Genomic DNA, 21,990 nt, shown 5'->3' on the forward strand with positions numbered 1-21,990 from the left:
CTCTTGGGCTCAAGCAATCTTCCTGCCTCAGCCTCCCCAGTAGCTGGGACTACAGGCACACCTCACTATGCCCAGCTAATTTTTAAAAATTTATTTGTACAGACAGGGTCTTGCTACGTTGTCCCAGCTGGTCTCAAACTCCTAGGCCCAAGTCATCTTCCCACTCCAGCCTCCTAAAGTGTTGGAATTTACAGGTGTGAGCCACTGGGCTCAGCTCTGAATTTCTTCTAATGACAGATTATCCATGATGAATCAAAACTATCAGGCATGGGCCAGGTGTGGTAGCTTACACCTGTAATCCTAGCACTTTGGGAGGCTGAGGCAGGCAGATCACTAGAGGTCAAGAGTTCGTAGCCAGCCTGACCAACGTGGCAAAACCCTGTCTCTACTGAAAATACAAAAATTAGCTGGACACGGTGACACACACCTGTAGTCCCAGCTACTTGGAAGGCTAAGGAATAAAGAATCACTTGAACCTGGGAGGCCGAGGTTGCAGTGAGCTGAGATCACACCACTGCACTCCAGCCTGGGCGACAGAGCAAGACTCCTCAAAAAAAAAAAAAAAAATTACTTGGCTAATTTTTTATTTTTTTTATTTTTTTTATTTTATTTTATTTTATTTTTTTTTTTTTTGAGGCGGAGTCTCGCTCTGTTGCCCGGACTGGAGTGCAGTGGCCAGATCTCAGCTCACTGCAAGCTCCGCCTCCCGGGTTTACACCATTCTCCTGCCTCAGCCTCCCAAGTAGCTGGGACTACAGGTGCCCGCCACCTCGCCCGGCTAGTTTTTGTATTTTTAGTAGAGACGGGGTTTCACTGTGTTAGCCAGGATGGTCTCGATCTCCTGACCTCGTGATCCGCCCGTCTCGGCCTCCCAAAGTGCTGGGATTACAGGCTTGAGCCACCGCGCCCGGCCTAATTTTTGTATTTTTAGTAGAGACTGGATTTCAGCATGTTGGCCAGGCTGGTCTCAAACTCCTGACCTCAGGTGATTTGCCCGCCTCTGCCTCCCAAAGTGCTGGGTTTACAGACATGAGACACTGTGCCCAGCCTCTGAAGACCCACTTCTACTGCATACCTGTCCTAGGCAGAAAGCAGCCCTAGGTTCCTGCTGCCCTCTGAGAGAGTCCTGGAAGGTACTCTGTCCTTGACCTTTGGGCCACATTCCATGGACTCCTGGTAAAGTCTCACTTCTCCCTTCCCTTCCACCAAAAGAGGAAAGGAGAACTTAATGGCTAGGCACAGTGGCTCATGCCTATAATCCCAACACTTTGGGAGGCTAAGGCAGGAGGATCACTTGAGGCCAGAAGTTTGAGACCAGCCTGGGAAACAGTGAGACCCCATCTGTCCCCCTCCCCATCTCCCCACCAATGAACTTTCTCCTGCTAGCTTTCTATATTGATCATTTTTTGACTTGCTATTTCAACCATTCTTCAGCCTTTAATTCTCACAATAACCCGCATAAAGTAGGTACTATTATCATCACCACCAACATCCCTCCTTTTTATAGAGAGGTATGGGCTCAGAGAGGTTGACGAACTTGACTTAGGCCACTCAGCTGGATTCGAAGCCCTGCAGCCTGGCTCTAGAGCCCGCCTCTTAAACACTGCTCAGATCTAGCCTGGTACCATGCTTCACACCTGTAACCCCAGCTCTCTGGGAAGCCAAGGCAGGCAGATTGCTTCAGCCCAAGAGTTTGAGACCAGCCTGGGCAACACAGTGACACTTTGTCTCTATTTATTTATTTATATATTTTTTTAGATGGAGTCTGGCTCTGTCCCCCAGGCTGGAATGCAGTAGTGCAATCTTGGCTCACTGCAACCTTGGCCTCCCAGGTTCAAGCAATTGTGCCTCAGCCTCCTGAGTAGCTGAGACTACAGGTGCGTGTCACTATGCCCAGCTAATTTTTGTAGTTTTAGTAGAGATGGGATTTCGCCATGTTGACCAGGCTGGTCTCGAACTCCTGACCTCAGGTGATCTACCCACCTTGGCCTCCTAAAGTGCTGGGATTACAGGAGTGAGCCACCACATTCAGCCTTGTCTCTATTTAAATAAATAAATAAATAAATAAATAACTGCCCTGCTCCACTTCCAATGTATTTCTTCCACTTCAACCTTGATGCTCTTTTCAGTCTTGCCCTGGAGAGGAAGGGCTGCTCTGATGTGCTGGAGAGCAGATGGACAGTGGTAGATAATATGGGGCCCTGGCTCCTGTGTACAGAGAACACACTTAGCACAGGACTAACATTTGCAGGCTCTAGGGCAGAAATACAAATGTCAGCTCAGATGCTCTGAGGGTCAACATTTAAAAGCTCTATGTAAAGCTTTTGAATAAGACATTCTATCTTCCTTCCTTTATAAATGTACCTTTGAAAAGATCTGGAAGAGCAGGTCAAAGATGGAATTCTCAGGCTCCTCAGAGCTCCACACCAGAAAGCAGCAGCACCGGGTGGCTGGCCCAAGACCGGCACCCTGCTCTCTCCACCTCAGGTTTCACCCTGCACCACAAGGCTTTGCATGTGTGCATGAATGCCCAGCCCTGTCCAAACCCCCTGCAAACCCCTTTTTGACCCAAGTCACCCTTCCAGCATGGGAGTGCTCACAAGCTGCTGTACAGCCCCCCCTGAAGAAGTGACCCAGGCAAGGGTCTCCACAGGCCAGGGGCCTATGGGTCGGGAATTCCAGGGCCCTGTGCAACAGCAGCGTGGTCTCAAAGGGAGTGGCATATGTTCTAGATGTGCACACCCATTCGGCTCACAGACAGGAGGGAGCCGTCTAAAGCAGGGGCACGGCAAAGGTCTGCAGGCTTGCCCAGGTCTAAGGCAGGTCTAAAAATCCCACTTCAAGAGATGGAAAAAATATAATTTCCCATCAAGAAGCATGAAAAATACACTTCTAGGTCAGGCGTAGTGCCTCACACCTGTAATCCCAGCACTTTGGGAGGCAGAGGCGGGTGGATCACCTGAGCTAAGGAGTTCAAGACCAGCTTGACCAACATGGTGAAACCCCGTCTCTACTAATAAAGTACAAAAATTAGCTGGGTGTGGTGGCACATGGCCTGTAGTCCCAACTATTTAGGAGGCTGAGGCAGGAGAATTGCTTGAACCTGGGAGGCGGAGGTTGCAGTGAGCCACTGTAATCCCAGCAATTTGGGAGGCCAAGGTGGGTGGATCACTTAAGCCCAGAGGTTTGAAACCATCCTGGGCAACACAGAGAGACCCTATCTCTACACAAAAAATTTAAATATATACATTTAAAATTGTTTTAATTAAAAATATATAAAATAAGGAAATAGAGGACATAAATAATATATTAGCTACAACTTATATCCTAATAAAGGAGATTTCCTCTTTTGTATGAGCAGATTTTTTTTGTTTTTTTGAGACGGAGTCTCACTCTGTCGCTCAGTTGGAGTGCAATGGCGCAATCTTGGCTCACTGCAACCTCTGCCTCCTGGGTTCAAGCAATTCTCCTGCCTCAGCCTCCTGAGTAGCTGGGATTACAGGTACATGCTACCACGCCCAGCTAATTTTCATATTTTTAGTAGAGACGGGGTTTCACCACGTTGGTCAGGCTAGTCTCAAACGTGTAGATTTTTGTAACATATATTTAAACAGAAATAGGCCAGGCGTGGTGGCTCACGCCTGTAATCCCAGCACTTTCAGAGGCCGAGGCGGGCGGATCACCTGAGGTCAGGAGTTTCAGACCAGCCTGGCTGACAGGGTGAAACAATTTCTACTAAAAATACAAAAATTAGCTGAGCATGGTAGTCGGCGCCTGTAGTTCCAGCTACTTGGGAGGCTGAAGCAGGAGAATTGCTTGAACCCGGGAGGTGGAGGTTGTAGTGAGCCAAAATCGCGCCACTATACTCCAGCCTGGGTGACAGAGTGACACTCCATCTCGGAAGAAAAAGAACAAAACAAATTAAAGTGCCTCCATTTTAAGAAAGGTAAGAAACAACAATCAGATACTTCTTAATGTTTAGCTGTTAACACTCTTATGCATCTCAGTTGGGCTTTAAAAGTGAGATTGAGACATAAGACTTGTTCTTTCCCAGCATAACCAAATGTGTCCATGCCTTTCTGGATCCAAATAAAATGAAAAGTTATCTTCCTCAAGGAGCACATCATAGACAATGTGTCTTTTCAGAATGTCTTACATTAGACAGATTGGGATTTTTTTTTGTTTTTTTGGTGGGGGTGGGGTTCAGAATCTCGCTTTGTCTTCCAGGCTGGAATACAGTGGCACAACCTCAGCTCACTGCAACCTCTACCTCCCAGGTTCAAGTGATTCTCCTGCCTCAGCCTCTCAAGTAGCTGGGATTACAGGCACCCGCCACCACACCCAGCTAATTTTTGTATTTTTAGTAGAGATGGGGTTTCACCATGTTGGCCAGACTGGTCTCGAACTCCTGACCTCAGGTGACCCATCCTGTCCTCCCAAAGTGCTGAGATTACAGGCATGAGCCACCGCACCCGACCTAGCCAGATTGTTTTATAAGGGTTTGGAAAGAAAGGAAACTACATGAATGAGTACTTAGTCTCCTGCTCCTTGAAGTGGATGAATTGTTTTCTTTGGTTTCCAACACAGTCTGATAAGAGTTGTAGCAAACCCCAAGAGTATGTGTACGTAGTGGAGCTGGGGTGGGGAGGATTCCCAAGGGAATCTTTAGCTATCACCATGCAGAGCAGACAAGGAAGACACTCAGCCTTTCCGTGGCTCTCACTTGCATCATTCTTCCAGTGGCTGCAAAGGGTGATAGGCATTAGGCGAAGACACTCCCTGACACCAAGAGCTGTGTCCACAGACATGATTGTCTTGGCACAGCTCAAGGGTTTTCTACAGAAACTGGCAGAGATGCTAGACAGACACAAGATGCCAGCCAGCCTCGTTTGTGACTGGCTCTTTTTTTTTTTTTTTGAGACGGAGTCTCGCACTGTCGTCCAGGCTGGAGTACAGTGGCCCGATCTCTGCTCACTGCAAGCTCCGCCTCCGGGTTCACACCATTCTCCTGCCTCAGCCTCCCGAGTAGCTGGGACTACAGGTGCCCGCCACCACACCCAGCTAATTTTTGTATTTTTAGTAGAGACGGGGTTTCGCCGTGTTAGCCAGGATGGTCTTTTTTTTTTTTTTTTTTTTTTTTTGAGGCGGAGTCTCGCTCTGTCGCCGGGACTGGAGTGCAGTGGCCAGATCTCAGCTCACTGCAAGCTCCGCCTCCCAGGTTTATGCCATTCTCCTGCCTCAGCCTCCCGAGTAGCTGGGACTACAGGCGCCCGCCACCTTGCCCGGCTAGTTTTTGTATTTTTTAGTAGAGACGGGGTTTCACCGTGTTAGCCAGGATGGTCTCGATCTCCTGACCTCGTGATCCTCCCGTCTCCGCCTCCCAAAGTGCTGGGATTACAGGCTTGAGCCACCGCGCCCGGCCCAGGATGGTCTTGATCTCCTGACCTCATGCTCCACCCGCCTTGGCCTCCCAAAGTGCTGGGATTACAGGTGTGAGCCACCACGCCCGGCTGTGACTGGCTCTTAGAGGTGGAAAATAGTAAAGTCATCAGGCTCATTCTCCCTAGGACTAGAGGAACATGTTAATTATATTAAAGCATATTAGTGGGCTGGCGCTGGTGGCTCACACCTGTAATCCCAGCACTTTGGGAGGCCGAGGCGGGTGGATCATGAAGTCAGGAGATCAAGACCATCCTGGCTAACATGGTGAAACCCCGTCTCTCCTAAGAACACAAAAAATTAGCCGGGCGTGGTGGTGGGTGCCTGTAGTCTCAGCTGCTCAGGAGGCTGAGGCAGGAGAATGGTGTGAACCTGGGAGATGGAGCTTGCAGTGAGCCGAGATCGCACCACTGCACTCCAGCCTGGGTGACAGTGCGAGACTCCGTCTCAAAAAAAAAAAAAAAAAAAGCAGATTAGAATGATTAAGATGATTACTGGTACTATTGCTGCAATAGTAAAAATACATCTTTTTCACCAATGTCTTTCACTCATGTACCTTTCTCCATGGACTTTACTTATTTATATATGGTATTTCATTTAACATGCAACAAACATTTATTGAGCAGCTACTGTGTGCCTAGTGCTGGGGGTACAGCTGTGAAGACCATCAATACGGGGTTGGTGTGGTGGCTCACCCCTGTAATCCCGGTGCTTTTTTTTTTTGAGATGGAGTTTCGCTCGTGTTGCCCAGGCTGGAGTGCAATGGCGCGATCTCAGCTCACTGCAACCTCTGCCTCCTGAGTTCAAATGATTCTTCTGCCTCAGTCTCCCAAGTAGCTGGGATTACAGGCATGCGCCACCATGCCCGGCTAATTTTGTGTTTTTAGTAGAGATGGGATTTCTCCATGTTGGTCAGGTCTCAAACTCCCAACCTCAGGTGATCTGTGCGCCTTAGCCCCCCAGTGCTGGGATTATGGGCATGAGCCACCACGCCCGGCCCTATCCCAGTGCTTTAGGAGGCTGAGGTGGGAGGATCACTTGAGGCCAGGAGTTTGCCTGGGCAACATAGTGAGAGCGCATCTCTACAAAAAAAATTCAAAATTAGCCGGGCGTGGTGGCAGGCGCCTGTAGTCCTAGCTACTCAGGAGGCTGAGGTGGGAGGATTGCTTTAGCCCAGGAGGTCCAGGCTGCAATGAGCTATGATTGTGCCATTGCACTGCAGCCTGGGTGACAGAGCAAGACCCTGTCTCTCTAAAAAAAAAAAAAAAGAAAAGCCCTTGCTGTATAGAATCCCTTAGGTTATGGATGGGGGGAGAAGGGCAGGGGTTTAAGAGGGGAGAGGCAGGAGGAGGAACGACAATAAACAAAGAAGAGACAATTAGTTGGGGAGTGATAAATACCATAATGATATCATGGAACTAGGGCTACCAGATCAAATACTGGGTACCCAGTTCAATGTGAATTTCAGATAAGCAATGCATGATTTTTAAGTATAAATATGTCCTATACAATATTTATACTAGAAAATTATAAATTTTTTTTTGTAAAATTCACATTGACCTGGGCAGCCTGCATTTTATTTGCTAAATCTGGCAACGCTAAATTGTGTTCTGGGTGATGCTGAGTGGGCAATTTCAGACAGGCCTCTTTGTGGAGGTGACATTTGAGCTGGAACCTAAATGTAAAGAAGGAGCCAATCATTCAGGGATCTAGAACATCCCAGCACAGGGAACAGCAAGTATAAACGCTCTAAAGTGGAAATAAGCTTGGAGCTTAGAGGAACAGGAAGAAAGTGGGGTGGCGGAGCTGAGTGAGGGTGAGGAGAGGAGGGAAGCAGAAGGTGATGAGGGCAGGCAGGCTGGCAGGGACCAGATCATGTAGGTTTGTCGGCTGTAATAAGAGTACCAAAAACTTACATAGCAAGCCAAGCGCGGTGGCTCACGCCAGGAATCCCAGCATTTTGGGAGGCCAAGGTGTGCGGATCACTTGAGGCCAGGAGTTCGAGACCTGCCTGGCCGTGTCTCCTTCTAAAATAGAAGCTCCAAGAGGGGCAGGAAGTTCTCCTGCGTCTGAGACCCTATGTGCATGACCTTGGATCAATCAGCATTGAACAATTCCTACATGCCAAGCCCTGACATCAAAATAGGTCACAAGCCAGCAGCCGCTCGCTGAATCTGCGTTCCTCTTTGGAAAACGGAGACCGTGAAGCCTGTTGGAATGGTCAGAGCCAAAGGGCATTGTCACTTGTGACATCAGCGCAGAAACAGAGCGGGGCCCGGATTGGCCCTTAGAACTTGGGTGGGGACAGAGCATTCCTGGCCCCGCCCCCTGCAGCGGGCCGCTCGCGCATGCGATCTGGCCTCAGCCTCGCTGTCGCGCCATTTTGCCGGGGTTTGAATGTGAGGCGGAGCGGCTGCAGGAGCGGGTAGTGCCAGCTACGGTCCGCGGCTGGGGTTCCCTCCTCCGTTTCTGTATCCCCACGAGGTGAGGCGTGGGGCGTGCACGGCCTACTAGAGTGGCTCTTGGGGCCCAGATGAGGAAGGGATGAGGCGCTCCCGGTATTTCCGAGCGCTAGGGAGTGAGAACCGCGCCTCTGGGTGAGAGCGGAATGTGGGCCCGGGGCTCGGGCGGTGCGCTGAGGCAGGTCTTCGCCTCCCTAGGCAGCGCTCGCCGCGCCTCGCGGCGTCCTAGGTCCCTGGCCCAGGCCCGACGGCCCGGGGCCTGTGAGGGGTGAGGGCAGCTGAGGCGCGGCCTAGCGCGAGCCTGCGGATTGCCCGCCCTTTCCTCTCCATCACGGCGCTGATTGGTTGCGCAGCCGCGTCTCCGCTCGGAAAGGCCGCTTCTTATTGGTCTCGCTCGCGTGTCCGTTTTCTGCGACGGGGGCTTCAGCCGCGCGAGCTGGGTGTGAGGCTCCGAGGCCTGCCCACGCGGGGACTGCGGACGCGTGGAGCTGCAGCTACCGCGCGATCCCCTCTTGCCCTAACTCTAGTGAAGCCCCCGAACTCACCCTCTCTAACCTCTGTACTTGAATCCCTGACTGTAAAACGGGCATCGTGATCTCACTTTGCTGAATCGTTTGTGAGAATTCTAGTCGGTACACCCGGGACATAGAAATCCCCTGTAACAGGGGGGTTCCCTCATTTTGGGAGAAACGCTGTGCTGTGGTGGTTCGGAGCATAGACTTTGGAATTATATCGCCTGGGTTCATTCCAGAGGTAGCCGCTGGTGACGGGGCTGGTCACCTTAGCTCACTGAGCCTTCATTTCCTTAGCTGCAAAATGGGGTTAATAATGGAATCTACCTCGTAGAGTGGCTTTGAGGATGCTCTGAGTTATTTACCGTGGTTTACAAAGGTTGCCTGGGAGCTGATGGTTGTTTATTCATCTCTCCCACCCATCTTTCTCCTTAGCCAGTGTGGTTGTCTGTTTTCTTCCGTATTCCAGGCTTATTCCGATTTAAAATTATTTGCACGTGCCTTTTGTTTGCTGGGGAATTACCAACATCATTTTTGCAAGGCAGGCCCCCTCCCAAGTTTCCCTCACTTTAGGCCTCCGCTAACCAGCCTCTTTTCTTTTTCTTTTTCTTTTTCTTTTTTGTGAGAGGGAGTCTCGCTCTGCCTCCCAGGCTGGAGTGCAGTGGCGCGATCTCGGCTCCCTGCAACCTCCGCCTCCCGGATTCAAGCGATTCTCCTGCCTCAGCCTCCGGAGTAGCTGAGACTACAGGTGTGCGCCACCACACCCGGCTAATTTTTGTATTTTTATTAGAGACGGAGTTTCACCATGTTGGTCAGGCTGCCTAATCAACCTCTCTAGAACCTTTCTCCCATGGCTGTCCATCAACATCACCTGGTTTTAGTTACTTGATAGCATTTACTAGCAATTACTTATTGCTTACTTGTTGATTATCTTTCTCAACTGCTAGAATGTAAGCTGTTTGAGAGCAACGACCTTGTCTGTCTTGCTTGCTTCTCTCTCCCTGGTGGGTGCCACCTCCCCCTCCCCCCTACCACCCCCGTGCTTGCCACATGGTAGATGCTCAAGTATTATTCTTCCTTGGAGGCACAGAAGAGGACCCTTTACTCTTGGATTCCACCAATTGTTCTTTTTCGCCTCTCCTTGGACCCACATCGTCAGATCTTTGGCCTTTCTTTGTGTGTCTTTTTTTTTTTTCTTTTTGGCATGCTTTCAGAGGATCCTAATGGACCTAGTCGCTCCCCTCCTACAACCCTTTATCTTTCACTTCTTACCACCAGTGCAAGGGAAGTCTCTCTCCCCTTCTGATTACTTCTGCTGGTTGGGGTCTGGGACAGAATTGGATAGATGCAAGAGCAGTGCTCTAGTTTTGGAATTAATTTGTTTATTTAATAACTTTATTGAGCATCCACTTAATCTCTGGGAATATAGTGAGAAAGCAAAAATGCACGAGGACCATGTATTCTCGTGGGCGAAAGAAAAAAGATAATTTCAGATAGTGACAGAATTATGTGACAGGTGAAGAAGGCTTTTCTGAGGAGGTGACATTTGGGTAGAGACCAGCCATTAAAAGGTGAGGGGCAGAACATTCCAGGTAGAGGGAATAGAAGACTCAGGGATAGGAACCGGCTTGGAATATTGAAATATTTAAGGAATATCTTAGGTTCCTAGAGTGTTATATGAAGAAGGGAGAAGTATCCGGGACCCGGATCATAGAAGGCTTTGTAGGCAATGTAAGGAGTTTGGATTTGATTCTAAGTGGTGTATTCCTATGATTAGAAAAGAGGGTAGGTTGAGGTGTTGGGATATGTTCTTCATATATGGGTGCCAGATAATTTTCATTCATTGGATCTTTCCCTAGTCCCAAATTTAAGGCCTTGGGAATGGTTCCCTAATGTGTTGAGGACATATCTAAGAAAAAGGCAGACATCTTGGATCAGCTTATGTCGCAGATGTCTGTGAGATGGCTTTGGAAAGCAAGGTTTTTATTCCAGAAATCTCCACCTATTAACTGAGAGCCTATGGGAAGATGCTAGACTTAGGTCTGGCCATATATTCAACAAGAAGAACTTGGAAATTTAGATGTCAGGCATAACTGATTTATTGTGATGCTTTTTAAAATTTTTAAATTGTGTATTGATAGGGATTTCCAAAGATAGTTCTGTGGAGAAAGAAAAGTATCACCCTCTCATTTAAAGGTGATAAAAATGAATTCTTCTATCTCTTTCTTTCTTTTTTTTTTTAAAGACACCATCTTACTGTGTTGCCTGGGCTGACCTGGGCTCAGCCTATCCTACCTCAGCCTCCCAAGTAGCTAGGACTACAGGCGTGCACCACCACACTCAACTAATTTTTATATTTTTTTGTAGAGATGGAGTTTCACCATGTTGCCCATGTTGGTCTCAAACTCCTGGAGTCAACCAATCTGCTTACCTCGGCCTCTCAAAGAGCTGGGATTATAGGCATGAGCCACCCTACCTGACCGAAATAATTTTTTGTTTCTAGTTTGAGTCATTTTTAGATCAATTTTTGCATTTATATGTTGCTAATATTTCAGAATGTCAAAGTATCTTTACTTGTGGTCACGTAAGATAATTAGACCTTGATCTTGTTGATAATTATGAATACCTGTAGAATGTTCTCTAAAAGTCCCTGATTTCTCTCATTTTCTCAAATCAAGGATAAGCTTAGAATTTGGTTTTATAGACTTTATCAGTAAGGCGATATAAAAAGGATTTGTTGACAAATAGTTCCTTAAAGAAAATTCCCAAAGAATAAACTTTGGGAGGCCAAGGTTAGTGAATCACTTGAGCTCAGGAGTTCTGGACCACCCTGGGAAACATGGGAACCCCGTCTACAGAAAGAACACAAAAATTAGCCAGGTGTGGTGGTGGGTGCCTCTAGTCCCAGCTACTTGGGAGGCTGAAGTAGGAGGATGGCTTGAGCCCAGGAGGCAGAGGTTTCAGTGGGCCAGAATTACACCGCTGCATTTCTCCAGTCTAGGCAACAGACCCAGACCCTGTCTTAAAAAAGAATATTAAGATTCTGGGATCTATGTAGTATTTTAACTTTGAGGGATTATAACATGCATATTTATGTAACCCCTCACTTTTTCTAAAACTTAAAAATAGTCCTACCCTAGCATCTTAACTTAATCATTTTAGGTTTCTTTCTATTATGTGGTTTTATTTATTTATTTTTATTTTATTTATTTTATTTTATTTTATTTTTGGAGACAGGATTTCACTCAGTCACCCAGACTGGACTGCAGTGGCAAGACCTCAGCTTATTGCAGCCTCGACCTCCCAGGCTCAAGCAATCCTCCTGCCTCAACTTCCCTAGTAGCTAGGACCACAGGAGGGTACCACCGAGCCCAGCTAATTTTTAAACTTTTTGTAGAGACAGGATCTCACTATTGTTGCCAAATCTGGTCTTGAACGGTCTTTGGGGTCAAGTGATCGTCCCATCTCGGCCTCCCAAAGTGCTGGGATTACAGAAGTGATCCATCTTGCTCAGCCTGTTGTGGTTTTAGAATCTAAAAGGTTGTGTCCACCTCTTCCTGTTTGATACAACCAACCAAAATAAAGATGAAGAATAATATTTTTGATGGAAACATCAAAGGTATCTAGCTTTTTAAAATCGTACAACAAATATATACTAGGTGCTCATCACTATTGTAAGGCTCTAGGGAGATAGCAGTGAACAAAGCACAAAGTCCCTGCTATCGATGGAGTTTGCAATCTGGTGAAGAAAGAAGTACAGTAAATGACAAAAGAAGTTAATATGCCTGATAAAAAGTACTTGGAAAATAGTAGAGTAAGGGCATGGAGAGTAACTGAGGTGAATCCTCTTTTAGATAGGATGGTGCAGCAAGGCATCTCTGAAAAAAAATGACATTTGAAAAGAGTCCTTTCAGGCTGGGCACCGTGGCTCATGCCTGTAATTCCAGCACTTTGGGAGGCTGGGGCCGGCAGATCTCCTGAGGTCAGGAGTTTGAGATTAGCCTGGCCAACATGGTGAAACCCCAACTCTACTATAAGTACAAAAATTAGCTGGGCGTGGTGGCATGCACCTGTAGTCCCAGCTACTTGGGAGGTTGAGGCAGGAGAATCGCTTGAACCTGGGAGGCGGGGGCTGCAGTGAGCTGAGATCACGCCATTGCACTCCAGCCTAGGTGACAGAGCAAAGACCCCTGTCTCCAAAAAAAAACAAAAGAGTCCTGAATGAGAATGAAGTAGGCAGTGAGAACCATGTAGCTTTCCTTGGGCAGAGGTCTGCAGGCAGAGGGAACAGTAAGTACAGAACCCTGAAACAAAAGTGAAAGCACTGGCGTGTTTGAACAGGTAATACAGGATAAATCTATCTTTTTTCAGAGATAAGAGTCTCACTCTGTTGCCCAGATTAGAATGCAATGGCATGATCATAGCTCACTGCAGCCTTAAAATTCTGGGCTTAACCTGTCCTTCTGCCTCAGCCTCCAGAGCAGCTGAGACTACAAGTGTTCGCCACCATGCCTGGCTAATTTTTTTTATTTATTGTAGAGACAGGATCTCACTTGTTGCCCATACTGGTCTTGAATTCCTAGCCTCAAGTGATCCTTCTGCCTCGGCCTCCCAAAGTGCTGGGATTACAGGCATGAGCCATTCTGCCAGGCCAGAACAAATCTAAAAGTTCACTTTCTTGAAGTACTTTTGAATAAACAGATTTAATTGTGGCAGTTAAGTTGGTCATTTGTTCATCTAACATTCATGCAACTGAGTTCCCACATTATGTTGGGGCTGCTAATGATTGATCCTGAAGGAATAATCTCCAGTCTTGACTGGAAACTCATGTTTTGCTGGGTGACTGACATGTTGTGACTTATCCTTTAGGTCATACAACAAATTCTTACTAAATATGTACTGTCTGCCAGGTAATGCTGAAGGTCCTGAGCATATAGACAAAAGTCCCTGCCCTCAGGAGCTTGCAGTCCAGTGTGTGTGTGAGACAACAAAGAAGTTAAAGATGATTTCAAATGAGGGTAATTGCTAACACAGTAAAACAAGGATGATGTAGATGGTAGTCATAGAAGGCCTTTTTGAAGAGTTGACAGTGGGCTGAGTGGTGAATGGTGCCCATTATCAAATTAGAGGATGAGCATTATTATGGTCAGGGAGAACTCTTGTGGCCAGTTTGTAGAACAGAAGGCTTTTGTGCCTGGAATGTAGCAAGGGCCAGGAAGAGGTAGGAGATGAGGTCAATAGATGCCAGATTGCGTGGACTCTGCTGTGGTAAGGGATTTGGTGGTGGTGGTGGTGGTGGTGGTTGTTTTGGAGACAGGGTCTCACTCCCATTGCCCAGTCTGGAGTGCAGTGGCCTGATCACAACTCACAGCAGTCTCAACTTGCTGGATCTACAGGTGTGTGCCGTGATACCTGGCTAATTTTTTGTATTTTTAGTAGAAACAGGGTCTTGCTGTGTTAGCTCAGGCTAGTCTCAAGCCGGCTCAAGCAATCCACCTGCCTTGGCCTCCCAAAGTGCTGGGCTTACAGGTGTCAGCCACCGCACCTGGCCAGGAATTTTGGTGTTTAATACAAGTAATTATGAGGAATTTAAGGAGTTTTAGTTGAGAAATAATACAAATGCTAGAGAAATGTAATGAAGAAAGTGAAATGCAGATTTATTAAGAAGTGTGTTTTTAAAAATCAAGAAAATAAGCCCTGTATGGTGGCATGTGCCTAGTCCCAGCTATTCCAGAGGCTGAGGCAGGAGGTCTGCTTGAGCTCAGGAGTTAGAATCCAATCTGGACAATACAGTGAGACCCTGTCTCACTCTCTCTCTTTTTTTTTTTAAAGACAGAGTAGATCTGTGAATCTCCCCCTGCACCCTCCCCAGGCAAGTTTCTAATAAGCTACCTTGCCTGAATCCCCAAAGGTAGAATAAATTTGCATATGGCAAAGAAAGGCCAATTTTCTTTAACTCAGATACACTGATGTTAATGATTTAACTTGACCACAGCAAACTAACTTTTTTTTTTTTTTTTGAAACTGAGTTTCTCTCTTGTTGTCCAGGCTAGAGTGCAGTGGCGCAATCTCGCCTCACTGCAACCTCTGCCTCCTGGGTTCAAGTGATTCTCCTGTCTCAGCCTCCCGAGTAACTGGGATTACAGGCATGTGCTACCATGCGCGGCTAATTTTTATAGAGACAGGGTTTCACCGTGTTGGCCAGGCTGGTCTCAAACTCCTGACCTCAGGTGATCCGCCCCTCTCAGCCTCTGAGAGTGCTGGGATTATAGGTGTGAGCCGCCACACCTGGCCCAAACTTTCATGATTTCATAACCGATCCACCATTTCAACACAGAAAAAAGGAATAGGAAGATACATAGATTAAATCATTGCTTTCCAAAGTGTGTTCTATTGAAAAGAGGTTCTATAGCCAAATAATGGGAGAGACTAGGCAATCCTCCCACCTCAGCCTCCCAAGTAGCTAGGACTACAGGGCCACAGCACCATGTCCGGCTAATTTTTTGTATTTTTAGTAGAGATGAGGTTTTGCCATGTTGCCCGGGTAGGTCTTGAACTCCTGGGCTCAAGCGATCCATCTGCCTCAGCCTTCCACCAATGGAGACTCTGAATTAATCTATGTAAACCAGTAACTTTGTGAGTTTAAAGTGCTTTTGTATTGTGAGTCTCCAGAGTGGGGCAGGATATAATATGTAACATTTTCCAAACTTGTGACATAAAAAAACCATAAAGGGTGTAGCCTCTCAATAGATTGTATGTGTGGTTTAATTCACACCTATAGAGTGGTACACCCTGGATTAGAGGGAGTGATTAGGTAGGTGGTGGGATCTACTCAGTCAGTCAGAACATTAGCTTCCTGTGATAAACACATTTTCTAATTAAGGGGAAGGACTGCAGCATGTAGAATACAGATAATTCTCTTTAGAAGGTTGGGGTTTCTGGCTGTTGGGGAGTGCCCTACATAAGCACAGCATTAGATATATTTTCTTATTTTCTGGCTCCCTGCTGCTCAGTTGTCCTCTGGCTGCCCTCTTTTCACATCAGCCTTTCTATTGTGTTGTGAGTGCTTTCACTCTAGGTCAGTCCTCTGTCATTTCCACCTAAGAGGCAGCCTTGGGTAGTGGAAAGAGGGTAGACCTATGGAGTTGGACTGTTTTGAATCTGATCTTTATTTATTAACCATGTGTGACTTAGTCAACCTGAGTGCCCTTCTTTGTGTGTAAAATGGTTGTGTGGAATAGATGATACGAAGCCTATGAAAACATCTAGCATCGTGTGCCTAGTTCATACATGTGACACCTCCCCCATTCTGCAAACCATTAACAGCCCAAAGGTCCTCTACTCCATTTACTCCACTTTCATTACATTTTTACCCACTTCAGAAAACCTTTGTGGCTTCCCCATACATTAAATCATGGCACCCTTCAGCCAAGTATGGAGGAACTATATGATCTGATCTTGATCTCCTAGTCCACTATTCTCTCTTCCCATCTCTGTTACTTTGCTCACACAATTTATTTTGGCAGGTGTGCCCTTGTCCTACTTTGCCTATTCAGATATACATATTTTTCAAGGTTCAGCTCAAGGCTTAGGCCCTGGGAAACTCTTGGATGGCCACATAACCCCGTGACTCCCTTCTTAACCTCCTAACATTTAAGGTGCTGTCTTTGTGATTCATTTGGCACTTCAGAGGACAAATGTTTCAGAATTTGGGATTTTTTTTCAATGCACGTACTATGGATTACACAACATCCCTAGTGGGGCTTGAGGTAGCACCCTGTAATCAAACATACTGATATTTCTTTAGTGAAACAAAGTTTCATACTAAGTGAGATAAATCTGTGTTGATAGCCTCAGGCAGTTTAGGTTGGTTTTGCTTCCAAGTGAGTTTGCCACAAACTTTTTAAAAAAAACAAACTTTCAGTTTTTTGATTTTTGGATTTCATCACTTTAGTAAAGGGTGTATAGGCCTGTACTTGGCATTTCAGTTGTGTCTTGTCTTTCGAACTATTATGGAAGCTCCTTCCGTAATAGGAACAGGAACTTGAGGGCATATTGTCATAGACATTTTAAAAATAAATGGGTCCTGGCATGGTGGCTCATGCCTGTAATCCCAATGCTTTGGGATGCCAAGGCAGGAAAATTGCTTGAGGTCAGGAGTTCAAGACCAGCCTGCACAACATGGTGAAACCCTGTCTCTACAAAAAATACAAAAATGAGCCAGGCATGGTTGATTGCGCCTGTAGTTCCAGCTACGCAAGAGGCTGCGGTGGGAGGTTGGGGCTTGAGCCCTGGAGGTCGAGGCTGTGGTGAGCTATGATCATGCCCCTGCACTCCAGTCTGGGCCACAGAGCAAAACTCTGTCTGAAAAAATAATAAAATTGTTTAAATTCCTGACTGTGAATGTGTAATAGATATAAGTGATTGTAAGATTAGAAAAGTATGAAGAGAATAAAACTCTCCTTATAGCCATTACCTAGATGTTATCACTGTTCTGCATTTTGGAGTATATTTTTGTTTTCTTCTATATGTGAAGTTTTTTTGCATAAATCGAATTATGATATCCTTGAACTTTTTCCACTGACCTTTTTTACATTTTAAAAAATGTGTGTTTAATTTTTTTCTTCTTTTTCATAGAAACCTCTGGTTAATTTGGTGCATGATTTCCCTGAAAGGGCTCCACTTTCCCATCTACATGTGGCTATATATCTAAAAGCTGCCTAATGGGATCTAAGCATAAGTGGAGTTTTCTAAAAGTTGTTTGTTTGTTTTTTGTTTTTGAGACAGTCTCACTCTTTCCGAGGCTGGAGTGCAGTGGCACAATCTTGGTTGACTGCAGCTGCTGCCTCCAGGTTCAAGCGATTCTCCTTCCTCAGCCACCCAAGTAACTGGGATTACAGGTGCATGCCACCACGCCCAGCTAATTTTGTATTTTTAGTAGAGACAGGGTTCACCATGTTGGCCAGGCTGGTCTCAAACTCCTGACCTCAGGTGACCCACCCCCCTCAGCCTCCCAAAGTGTTGGGACTACAGGCGTGAGCCACTGCGCCCACCCTAAATTAGCTTTATTGAAGTACAATTTACATACTATAAGATTTATCCATTTTAAGTGAATTGTTTGGGAAATTTTAGTAAATTTATGAAGGTTATGCGTGTGTCACCACAGTCCGATTTTAGAACATTCTGTCACCCCCAAAAAGTTCCCTCAGTTTGCACCTAATTTTATCATCTCACCAACAGGTTGAAGACCGTAAAGCTCCATTGATAAGAGTCCCAGGATTTGTGGTCTGTTGGTAATCATGCACATCTGACACTTGTACTTTGTGTATGTGCTGTTTCTGTTTTTTTTTTCCATTTTCCTTTTAATTGGGTGGGTTCAGACTCCTTTTTTTTCCATTTTTAATTGACAAAATTGTATATGTTTATGATATGCATGTTTTGAAATATATGTACACTTTAGAATGTCTAAATCTTGCTAATTAACATATATATTACTTCACATGCTTGGGGTGTGTGTGTGTGTGTGTGTGTGTGTGGGTGGTGTGTGTGGTGAAAGCACTTCAGATATACCCAGTACTTTTCAAGTATACAATACATTATTATAGTCACCTTGTTGCACAATAAATCTCTTGAACCGTGTATTTCTTAGCCTACGTTTTACTAGTTAAATCGGCGTAGGCCATTTAGTTAGCTTAAAATTTGTGGACTGGGCACGGTGGCTCACGCCTGTAATCCTAGCACACTGGCAGGCCAAGGCAGGAGGATTGCTTGAGTCCAGGAGTTTGAGAGATCGTGTCTCTACAAAAAATTTTTTTTTAATTTGTCATCTGTTAGATGTGAAGTTTTTTGGTCACTTACAAGCATATTCTATGATTTAGTTTTGTTTAAGCTTTATGAAAACTTCTAGAATCATAATCTTAGCTGTCATCTTCTGAACTCTAGAATTTATCTCCTTAGATGCAAATTCTTAGCACATTGTTTGTAGTATTTGGGATTACATGTTGTACATGAAGGAATATATTGTTTCTTTAATCTCAGAACTTTATGTGGGATATTTATTTGCTGTTTAAAATTTTAATTTCTTATTGTGGGGCTTTTTTTTTTTTTTTTTTTTGAGACAGGGTCTTGCTCCATCACCCAAGCTGGAGTGCAGAGTGCAGTGGCACCATCTCAGCTCACTGCAACCTCTGCCCCCAGGCTCAAAACATCTTCCCACCTCAGCCTTCTGAGTAGCTGGGACCGAAGGTGCCCACTACCACACCTGGCTAATTTTTTGGGTGGGTTTGTTTGTTTGTTTTGAGACGGAGTTTTGCTCTTAGCGCCCAGGCTGCAGTGCAATGGTGCAATCTCAGCTCACTGAAACCTTGCCTCTCGGGTTCAAGTGATTCTCCTGCCTCAGCCCCCCGAGTAGCTGAGATTACAGGCTCCTGCCACCATGTCTGGCTAGTTTTTGTATTTTTAGTAGAGATGGGATTTTACCGTGTTGGCCAGGCTGGTCTCAAATTCTTGACCTCAGGTGATCCGCCTGCCTCAGCCTCCCAGAGTGCTGGGATTACAGGCATGAACCCTCATGCCCGGCTTCAATTTTTTTGTAATTTTGGTAGAGACGGGTCTCGCCCTGTTGCCCAGGCTGGTCTCTAACTGCTGAGCTCAAGCAATCCACCTGCCTCAGCCTCCCAAAGTGCTGAAATTTACAGACCTGAGCCGCTGTGCCCAGGCTCCTAAGTTCCTCCAGTGATTTTTTTTTCTTAACCTTTGTAAGCCCTTTCCCATAGCATTAAATCGTATAAACTTCCTGATGACTTCGAGCGGTCCTTAAGCTTTTTTTCTTTTTGAAATTTGAATTTTTTTTTCTTTTTGAAATTTTGGGATTTTTTTTCATCTCCCTTATCACAAAATTGTCTCACTATTGTTTTGGGGGAAAAAGACACCTCTCATTTGCTGGACTCTTGTCTCAATACATAAACTCTTTATTGCCCATACAAGAAACAACAGATGGATGACTTTCAGAGGGACCCATAATATAAATGGATTTTTTTAAATGTAAATCACTTTTTCCTTAAGTGACCAGTTACCCAAATCTCATTTTATATTTTAGATCCTATAGCAATGGAACTCAGCGATGCAAATTTGCAAACACTAACAGAATATTTAAAGAAAACCCTTGATCCTGATCCTGCCATCCGACGTCCAGGTAAAGAAAATAAATGTTTTTTGGTTGATTAATTCCTTCAGGAGAGGTGAGAGAAACCTATGTATTATCTGCCTCCTTATAAATATATTAAAAAAAAAGATTGGTTCTCAGCCATAGTTTATATGTGTTACAGCTGCTATACCATGGTGTGTTTCTTTTTTTGAGTAAAATAGCTTTTATTTGGCATCTTCTGGGATTAAAAAGTACTAGTTTAGGGATAAAAAGTACTGACATGTTTAGAATGCTTTGTCTTTGACCTTTCCCAAAATACCCACTTAAAACTTGCCTGCTTTAGAGATAAAATAATTAGGGCATAGAAAAGAGAGTAATTGCCTAAGTGAATGAAACCAAATAATCAGTTACTGTCTCTTAGTTTTCTGTTGGGTTTGATTTAACTAACATATTTTAAGACCTGGAGATTTTTTTTTCTTTCTTGAATCTGACCAGTTTCCATTAAAAACTTAGAAATAAAATTTTGAACTCAGGTGTTCACAGGACTCAGACGTTAAGTTAAATGAGGGAGCTAGGCCAAATAGAGACTGGTAGTATCAGGAGAATACATGCCCTGGTTAAGTGGCAAGTGTTTTTTGGAACTAGCTAATTTTGGGGATTCAGACAAGTTTTGCAAGATCAGATTTCCAATTTTGCTTGAAAAATAAGGATATTTATATGAAGTGCCCTCAGTTTTAAATATTAGCAAGTAACTTCAAAAGATTTTGGGGCCGGGCGTGGTGGTTCACACCTGTAATCCCAGCACTTTAGGAGGCCGAGGTGGGCGGATCACGAGGTCAGGAGATCAAGACCATCCTGGCTAACATGGTGAAACCCCGTCTCTACTAAAAAATACAAAATCTTAACCAGGCGTGGTGGCGAGCGCCTATAGTCCCAGCTACTTGGGAGGCTGAGGCGCAAGAATCACTTGAACCCAGGAGGCGGAGGTTGCAATGAGCCAATATTGCCCCCACTGCACTCCAGCCTGGGTGACAGAGTGAGACTTTGTCTCAAAAAAAAAAAAAAAAAAATTTGAAATACAGTGCAAACCAAACTACTACTGGGCCAGATATATCTTGTGAGCAGTTATTGATCCTTGATGTGGGCCATATTAAAATGTTCTTAACCTGTTTCTTCAAAACTTACCAGTGTGCATGCTTATAGAGGATTTTGGAAGAGTTCCATGAGAAAGAGAATGTGTGTTATATATGATGAATAGAATCATGAACATGTTAATGCATCTATCCTATTCTGGAAAAGTCTTTGTGGTTTCTGAGACGGAAAATTAGTTTTTCTATTAGTGTGTAAAGAAGTAATGTGTTCCTGGATAAAGGGAAGTTAATGGCTCTAATCTTCTTAGACTTTCAAAGAAAGCCGTTGCCAACACTATTAATTTTTTTTTTTTTTTTTTTGAGACGGTGTCTCCCTCTGTCGCCCAGGCTGGAGTGCCGTGGCGCAATCTCGGCTCACTGCAAGCTCCGCCTCCTGGGACCATGCCATTCTCCTGCCTCAGCCTCCCAAGTAGCTGGGACTATGCCCGGCTAATTTTTTGTATTTTTAGTAGAGACGGGGTTTCACCGTGTTAGCCAGGATGGTCTTCATCTCCTGACCTCGTGATCTGCTCGTCTTGGCCTCCCAAAGTGCTGGGAATACAGGCGTGAGCCACTGCGCCCGGCCAGTTATTTTTTTTAAATAGTGTATGAGGCAAGGGTTCTGTTGCTTTATGAATTCAGGACAGAGTGTAAAAATAATCTGGTGTTTCTGGGAAGTTGGAAACATAGCATTTCTCAGGGATTGAGACTGACTGACAAGACTGACTCAACTAGACTTTTTGAGACTCCTTGAGTGTGCAGAAACATATGCATATGAATATTGTGGTAAGTTGAAAGAAATGAACATAGAAAGGAACAGACTCAAACTCACTTCCTGGGTATTTATTACAATTTAGGAAACAGACTTGGCAATTTACATGGGCTTTTCCTCAAATCATGTATGTAGTGTGTTGCCCTGTACAAAATGCTGGCTACTATGTGGAGGAAACAAATCATTCTGTACTCATATAAAACGCTAGTATGTTCCCTCCTGAAGAACATTTTTCAGTTTAACAGTCCTCATCCTTCAAAAAAAACAAGATAAGCACAAAGCAGGGAGAGTTTGAAAATGTCAGTGAAACTCTTGGGACTCAATCAGAAAGAGGGAAGGTGTTAAATGATACATGAAATCAACTTTTCAAAAAATATTAGAATCTTTGGTGTTGCCTTATGAAGCTAAAGATAGGAAAAAATTAAGAGAAATACTGTACTGCCATCACACGTGATAAACCCAGGAAATTTATCCCAGAATGTAATCTGGGTTGAAAATATATTGGTAAATTTTTTGGATAAATTCATTG

The 21,990-nt window shown here is 45.1% G+C and overlaps 1 protein-coding gene across 1 annotated transcript in view; it reads left to right on the forward strand.

The window, feature by feature from the left end:
- Positions 1-7,734: 7,734 nt before the first annotated feature.
- CSE1L (chromosome segregation 1 like) overlaps positions 7,735-21,990 on the forward strand; it is a 46,773-nt gene continuing 32,517 nt past the window's right edge. The window contains exons 1-2 of the mRNA XM_033186679.1: positions 7,735-7,923; positions 19,512-19,607. Coding sequence (XP_033042570.1) covers positions 19,523-19,607 — 85 coding nt within the window. The 5' untranslated portion in view covers positions 7,735-7,923; positions 19,512-19,522. The remainder of the gene's footprint in view (positions 7,924-19,511; positions 19,608-21,990) is intronic.

Source organism: Trachypithecus francoisi, unplaced genomic scaffold, assembly GCF_009764315.1.
Source record: "Trachypithecus francoisi isolate TF-2019V2 unplaced genomic scaffold, Tfra_2.0 Lachesis_group21, whole genome shotgun sequence".
NCBI classification, from domain to species: Eukaryota; Metazoa; Chordata; class Mammalia; order Primates; family Cercopithecidae; genus Trachypithecus; species Trachypithecus francoisi.